At 61.8% G+C, this 7,807-nt stretch overlaps 1 protein-coding gene across 1 annotated transcript; it reads left to right on the forward strand.

Annotated features, from left to right (window-relative positions):
* The first annotated feature begins 626 nt into the window (after window positions 1–626).
* Window positions 627–7,284, forward strand: ABHD17A (abhydrolase domain containing 17A, depalmitoylase). Its single transcript, XM_014884397.2, has 5 exons — window positions 627–756; window positions 2,582–3,082; window positions 4,513–4,707; window positions 5,315–5,494; window positions 6,340–7,284. Exons 2-5 carry the CDS (start codon window positions 2,778–2,780, stop codon window positions 6,563–6,565), a joined length of 906 nt encoding a protein of 301 aa, XP_014739883.1. The 5' UTR covers window positions 627–756; window positions 2,582–2,777; the 3' UTR covers window positions 6,566–7,284.
* The last annotated feature ends 523 nt before the right edge of the window (window positions 7,285–7,807 follow it).

Raw genomic sequence — 7,807 nt, forward strand, 5'->3', positions numbered from 1 at the left:
TTCCTGCATTTCCTTATCAGCCTTTTCCAGGTGTCTCCAGCCGTGCCGGAGGGCAGGTCTGGAGCAGATGTTCGCTGATGTTTGCTGATGGTTCACCAATGGCCCTTGATGGCCCTTATCTCTCATGTATCTCTTGTGCTGCTCTCAGCCTGTTGAGATGCTGAACTTATCAGGCCTCACCTAGTGGAACAATGCTTTGGGGAAAAACTTCAGTTCCCTTCCCCCGGGGCAAAGGCGAACAAACGTGACTAAAGTTAGAAAATAAAAATTTTAAACTTGGTATATTTTCCAGCAAGAGGGGGGTCTCACCAATGCACATAAATATCTCCAACGTGAGTGCAAGTCTCCTTTCAGTGGTGCAATGGCCATAAACTGAACCACAAGAAGTCCCAGCTCAACGTGAGGAAGGAACATTTTTTATACTGAGGATGGCAGAGCACAGCACAGCTGCCCAGGGAGGCGGGGAAGTTTCCTTCTCAGGAGACATCTCAAGCCCAGGTGACCCTGCCAAGGTCGGACTGGATGATCTCCAGAGGTCCCTTCCAGCCCCATTTGGGATCCAGGGATTGAGGAGGGAAGGGCCGCGCCGCGTCCCCGCCATGAGGCGGCCGCGCTGTTCCCATGGCAACGGGCGCGGAGCGATTGCGTCACTTCCGGTAGGGGCGGGGCCAGCACCGCCCCCGCCTGGGAGGCCGCAACGGCCGCGGGGCCTCAAGGCAGCAGCGAGCGGGGCCGGGGGGCCGGGAGAATGTGCAGGTACCGGGCAGGGACGGGCACATGGGCCGGGGGAGCGGGTGGGGACACCGCCGAGGCGGGGGGAGCCTGCAGGGATCGGGGTGCAGCGGGCGGAGGGGGCGGTCAGTGTGTGTTGGTGGGGGGTCCCACAGCGCGGTCAGAGGGAGGGGAGGCCCCGGCACTCGAGGGAGGCCCTGCTGATCAGTGTGCTGGGGACACAGGCGTCAGTCTATGTCTAAGGGAGCCCCGCGCAGGTCACTGAGGGTGTGGGACCCTCCCGGTGAAACGTCCACGCCGGTCAGTGGAGGTGGAGACCGGTCAGTGTGTGTGAGACCCTCCTCCAGCAGTCGGAAGAGGCTCACGGTCCCACAGCAGGCGGTGGGGGCAGAGGGAGACCCACGCGGGTCACTGTGTGCTCATGGGGGTCCCTCAGTAGTCGGGGGGAAGTCTCGAGGAGGTCAGTGGGGGGTTCGAGGGGCTTACACAGGTTCAGTGGGACTGTGGGGGACACACACACAGAGTGACCGCGGAGGAGTCCCACTGTTCAGTGTGTGTTTGGGGGGGGTCCCCCAGCGATCAGTGAGCGGATAGAGGCCCACAGCAGTCGCGGGGGCCCACACGGGTCCGTGTGAGTTGGGCGTGGGTTTCCATGCTTGTCAGCAAGGTGGGAGGGCCACAATGGACAGAGAGGGGGGGAACTCTCTGGTCAGTGGTGGGGGTGCCACACGGGTAAGTTGGTCAGTGGTGGGAGGGAGGCCAAAAGGGGTCCCACAGCCCCACCCCAGTCCGTGTGTGCGGGGTGGGGGTCCTATGCCTGTCAGGGGAGGGGGGAGCACCCACCAGTCAGTGCTGGGGAGCCCCACATAGGTCAGTGGCTGGGTACAGCATGGATCCCCTCTCTGTGGCTGTGGATGTGTGTGGGGTCGGTTGTGTGTGCGGTGTGTCGGGCCCCACAGCAGGCCTGGGGCGAGGGCAGGGGCTGAGTGGGGCTGCCTGCCCACGGCAGGGTGTCCTCAGCTGGTGCCTGCCTTTGTCCCAGCGTGTAAGACGCAGGACACGAGTGTGACACACAATGTTAGTGACCTGTAGTGTCACCTCCCCGCGTGTTCGCCGTGCAGGTGTGCAGCCACTGGACTAACTCCCCGATCTGCTCCGGGAGTGCTGGTCCCAGTGGCACACGGTGTGCCAAACCTGGGAGGAGCAGGGCTGCCACGTGCCAGGTGTGACACCGGCCCTGACCCCGCTATGAATGGTCACCGGCCCGAAGGGGCCTGGCTCCCACTGGGGTACGGGGCATCCCTTCACTCCCAGTATTTCCGCGTATTTCAGTGCCATATCGCAGCTTCAGTGCCATATCCCTCTTCCACCCTTTCCTCCCCTTTCCCAGCCCTTCGGAAGCAGATGGAGTGAATTCCTCAGGGTGTGGGCTGGTTTGACATTCCTCAGCTCAAGCCTGTGCCCAAACTTGCAGAAAATAGTTGGTTTTTTTTTTTTTTTTTTTCTTTCTTTCTCTCCCCTTTCCCCTTTTTCCTCGGGAGCTCTGCACTCCTGCACGCCTGTGCCGGCACCTAGGTGGCCCCGGGGGAGCCGTGTCCTTTGTCCCATCAGCCGTGTGGCTGCTGTGGGGGTGGTGTGTGTGTGATCCTGCGCTTGTCCTCACCCTTTCTGCGTGGGCTGCCCGCGGGGGCTGGCGAATGTGGCAGGAGGTTTGATTTTGGGGAGGGGGGGTGCTGCGTGGGCTCGGTGGGGGCTGCGAGCTGCAGAGGTGCTCGAGGGGGGAGACACTGCAGGGAGCACGTTTGTCACAGAGGGGACAGAGCACTCAGGGCCCTCACCCTGCCCGCAGGCCCCTGCAGCCGCCGGACGGACAGATGGACACGGCAGCCCCGCCGCCCGCCCCGGCCCGCGCTGCACGGCCGGCGCCAGCCGTGCCCAGGGCCAGCTGAGGACGGGGCGTCTGCGGGCCAGCGTCGTTCCCGGCCTCTGTCCGATTCGGATCCTCCCTCGCTCGGGGCGCGGCCGCCTCCCGCCTCGCCGCCGTCATGAACGGGCTGTCGATCAGCCAACTCTGCTGCCTCTTCTGCTGCCCGCCCTGCCCCAGCCGCATCGCGGCCAAGCTCGCCTTCCTGCCCCCGGAGCCCACCTACGCCATGGTGCCCGAGCCCGAGCCCGTGGGCAGCACAGGCTCCCTGCGAGGCGCCGCGGGCCGCTGGAAGCTGCACTTGAAGGACCGGGCGGATTTCCAGTACTCCCAGCGGGAGCTGGACAACATCGAGGTGTTCGTCACCAAGAGCAGCCGGGGGAACCGCGTCGGCTGCATGTACGTCCGCTGCGTGCCCGGCGCCAGGTGAGTCACCCGTGGGTGTGCCAGCTGGGGCTCTGCTGGGCTGGCCGCGGCTGGGGCCACTCTGGGGGCTCCTGTCCCCTCTTCTCCCTCGGCTGACCCGCACTGGAGGAGCTGGCCCTGCCGCAGGGCTTTGGAGGCAGCCTGGGCGAGCTGGGCTCCCAGGACCGGTCTGGCTTGTGGCCGTACTGGGAGTGGGGTTAAAGCAGGAGCAGAGGCTGCAGGGAGGTGGGGATTCCCCAGGCCGTCTCACAATCCGCCAGTGTCACAGCAGTGACGCAACGCTCCAGTTGTTTGCACAGAGCTTGGTTTTCAGGGAACACCAGGGTGGCTGCACCAGCTGCTTCTTCTCCCTGTCCCCAGCCCTGCGGTGACCATGGGGATGGACAGCTGCCCGTGCCAGCCATGGTTTAGTCAAATTCATAGGGACATTTGATTCCTCAGGGAAAAGAATGATGGAACTGAAAGCCAGGAGGGGTTTGGTCACTCCCCTGGGTCTATGAACTGGGAAGCTGGAGAGGTACCCTGGAGTGTGAGATGGAGCCCCCCTCCTGCTGCCAGTGCCTGGGCTGGAGGAGACAGGAGGGGACTTGGCAGCTGCTCCCCAAGCAGTGGCACAATTTGGGGGGTTCAGGTGCAGAGGGAGGCCAGGTCACCCCAGCTGACCCCTTTCCTGTATCCTCCCAGGAACAACAGGTCCTCAAGGACCGGCATCCCAGGCTTCAGGGCTGGAGGGGAGAACCTGGGCTGGGGGGAACCAGACCTCCCAAAGCGTGGGATACCAGGTGCTGCTGGCTGTCTGACCTCCCGCAGCTCATCCTGTCACTGACTTCCAGCTAGGGCTCCTTGGGCATCCAGACCAGGATTGGAGGTTCAGTCTGGCCACAGACCCCCTCGGATCAGCTGCAGGGGCTCAGCCGGGAGTGAGTCCTGCTCCCTCCCTCTAGCAGAAGGGAGCCAAGCTCCCATCAATCTGCTATTAGTGTTAATTTTTATGATTAGCATTGTTTTTCCCCTTATGGTGGAAATTTCTTGTGCCTTGTCACTCCCACAATTCACTTCTCTCTCAGCATCTGGTGTCTTGCCAGGCTCAGGAGAGAAAAAACCCGCTGTCAAAATTCTTACTTGAAATCCCCATTGGGCAAACGGCCCCAAATCCTGAGCTTTTTACCAAAAATAGACTCAAAAATTTGAACAGAATCATCTCCTGCCTTCAAGCTGCCTCTTCCCACTGGGAGTGAGCCCCTGGCTCCAGCAGCAGAAGGGTCTGGATAGCCCTGAGGGTGTCATGAGGGCCTTCCTTGGTGGCCAGAGGGGTGTTGGCCCTTTGTGTCCCACAGTTCGGTTGTTGGCCCCCAAGGCTGGAGATATCCGTGCCCGAGCTCCGGCACTGCGGCCGAGCCTGGGGTTAACGTTCTGTACCCGTGTCCCAGGTACACGGTGCTCTTCTCCCATGGCAACGCCGTGGACCTGGGGCAGATGAGCAGCTTCTACATCGGGCTGGGCACCCGCATCAATTGCAACATCTTCTCCTATGACTACTCGGGCTACGGCGTGAGCACGGGCAAGCCCTCGGAGCGGAACCTCTACTCCGACATCGACGCTGCATGGCAGGCGCTGCGCACACGGTGAGCGGGGCCGGGAGCAGGGCCCTGCTGCCCTCAGCAAAACCCTGTGCTCCAGCAGTCTGGAAAACAGGAAATCTCTCAGAAGGGGAACCCTGGGCCACTTGAGACAGGAAGGGGTGGTTGGAAAACTGTAGTGGGAGCGACTGAGGGATCTGAGGGGCAGGGATGCTGCGGGGCATGAACTTGGTACAAGCTGTGCTTCCTGTCTCACTGCCAGGCTCAGCTGTGATTCCCCTGCCAGGTTTGGGGTGCAGCCCCATGCCATGCTCTGCCTCCTTTTTCTCGGGCCTGGCTTGCAGTGTGACCCAGAGCTGGGGCTGCCCCACACGGCTGCAGTCCAGGGTCTGTGAACACCCTATAACCCTGACCTGAGGTGAGGAAAAGCCTTGACACCACCCACCTGGCAGCTCAGCCCTGGCTGCTTTCTGGTCCTTTGGGAGTGCAGGGAACTGCCCTGGGCCCAGCCATGAGGAGCTGGGGGAAGGTCAGGGGGACAGACCCCACACGCTGCCAGGAGCCTTGTGGATGCAGTGACCAGAGCAGAGTAACCCCTGAGCTGTATCTCCTGGCGATGTGCCTGACACTGAGCTGCCCTGTCTTCTGCCAGGTACGGGATCAGCCCGGAGAACATCATTTTGTATGGACAGAGCATCGGCACGGTGCCCACGGTTGACCTGGCCTCCCGCTACGAGTGCGCGGCCATCGTGCTGCACTCCCCGCTCACCTCCGGCATGCGCGTCGCCTTCCCCGACACCAAGAAGACCTATTGGTTCGATGCCTTCCCCAAGTGAGTGCCCTGGGCAGAGGGCATGGGGGGTTGGTGAGGCAGTGCCCACAACACCTCTGGTCACAGCCAGGGAGCATGGGACATATGGGCCATTTTTCGTGATAGGTTTAATCATCCCCTTCGGCATCTTCTCACCGTGTATTTGGTGCCGTCTGGGAGTTGTACCCCTCCCTGGGGTCACTGTGCTCCTTCCTGAGGGCTGTGCCACGTGTGTACCCCAGTCCCCTGTGGCATCACTTCCTGGCCACCCTGTCACGGTGACTTTGCCTGCCAGCTTTGGGACTGTGCTCCTTGTCAGGTGTCCCTGGGACCCCTCTGTCCCCCAGGAGTAATTCCTTGGGGATTTTCCTGCTCTTCAGATGGCAGGAGCAGTGCTGAGAGGACGAGTTCTTCCTTTGCCTCTCCCTTGCAGCCAGGCCAGTGGGGCCCCAGGGACAGTCCCCAAGCCGGAAGCTGTGGCTGGGAGCCTCCAGCCCACACTCTGCATCCTGCTGGCCTCGCGTGGCCTTTGGGACTGGGCTGGGACCAGCCGTGCTTCCCTTCCTCAGAGCCTAGCAGGGCTGATGCCGACAGGGATGGGCTGTCCTGCAGCAGTTCCCATCAGCCCTGCCGAGGTCCCACGAGGATGTTGTCACTGCTCTCTGCTCCTTGTCTGTCACACCGGGACAGATCTTTTCCTTGGCAGAAACTCCTGTGTCCCTCCCTGTCCCTGTGCTCTGCTATGATCAAAGAGCATTTCCTGGTCCCTCTCCCAGGGGATGTTTTGGGGGCAGGAGGAGTGGAAATGTCTCATTCCCTGTCCTTACCCCCCCCTCTCCTCTCTTCCCCATCCACTCTCTTGGCAGCATCGAGAAGATCTCCAAAATCACCTCTCCTGTCCTCATCATCCACGGTACAGAGGACGAAGTCATCGACTTCTCGCACGGCCTGGCGCTGTTCGAGCGCTGCCCCAAGGCTGTGGAGCCGCTGTGGGTGGACGGGGCCGGGCACAATGACATTGAACTCTACAGCCAGTACCTCGAGCGCCTTCGGAAATTCATCTCCCAGGAGCTGGCCAGCCAACGCAACTAGCCAGAGGGACAGGCAGGGGGTTCTGCTTGTTTCTCCAGTTCTCCCAGTAGCTCTTCGTAGTCTCTGCTGCTGGAGCTGTAACAAGTTTGTTCAGCCTCAGCTTCAGGCTCAGGAGAGGGTGGGAGGCCCTGGAATGGACAGTGTTTGCTCTTGGACATGGGCACAGCTCTCCTCCTTGCTGGTGCCAGCCCCGGCGCTGCTGGCACCACTGGCCTGGCTGGCCAGAGACGGCAGCTCCCTCCTTGCCCCTTCCCAGAGACATGAGCCCACCCTGATGGTGGATCCTTGGCTTCACACATGTCCTCGTCTCCTCTCCCAAACCGGCGAAGCCCCGAGTCCCTCCCGGCCGCTCTGCTGCTCTGACCATAGCAATAAGGCGAGTTGGAGAGGGGCTGGGGCCCGGCCCCTCCCGGTGTCCGTGTGGGTGGGACAGAGGAGGTGGCAGTTCCTGCTCTCCATGGAGCTTTCCCGGGACCAGCGCTAGTGGTGCCCGGTGTTCACCCTGCGGCTGGGGCAGAGCCGTGTCCCCACGGGGACTATGGGGATGCATGGAGGAGGTGCCCCCCTGCCCCACACCTCCTCCAGTCTGGCGCTGCTCAGCCTTCCCAGAGCACTGCTGGTGTTCGGGTCACCCCTGGAAAACCTCCTCTGGACCACTTGCCTGGGGAACGGGGTGAGGAAACTAGGCAGCAAATAAAGAGCAGAGGTTTAACGTTTCACCCGTGTGTGCCCTTTCCCTGGGTACCCCTGGGGGCTCCTGCCCATGACCCGGCTCCAGGGTGTCTGGTCCCTCGACTTTCCCCCTGTTCAGCACATTTCCTGGATTGTCGTTGGCTTGTCACCCTCCTCTGGGGTCTGGGCAGCCCCAGGGTGCCAGCAGGAGTGGGGAAGATGCCCTTGGCCCCTGGGACCAGGCTGCAAAGGTCTCTGTGTCCAGTGGGACGTGGGGATAATAGGAACCCATTTCCCTGTCCCCTGTCATTAGGGGATCCCACAGAACCATGAGTGCAGAGGTGGAGGATGGTCTCAGCCTTCCAGGAGTTGTGGGGGGCCAGGTGTGCCACAGGGGAAGGGGGACATCCCCATGGCCTGCTCTACACCAGGGATACAGAGTGGTCCTGGAGTACATGGGGTGATCCTGGGGAGAGCAAACCTTATTTTTTACTTGCTCCATGCCCAGTTCTGACCAGAACTGTGTGGAGACCTCAGTGATTCTGGAGATGCACTGGCCATGGGGGCAAG

This window comes from Sturnus vulgaris, chromosome 26 (assembly GCF_052056855.1).
Source record: "Sturnus vulgaris isolate bStuVul1 chromosome 26, bStuVul1.hap1, whole genome shotgun sequence".
Classification (NCBI taxonomy): Eukaryota; Metazoa; Chordata; class Aves; order Passeriformes; family Sturnidae; genus Sturnus; species Sturnus vulgaris.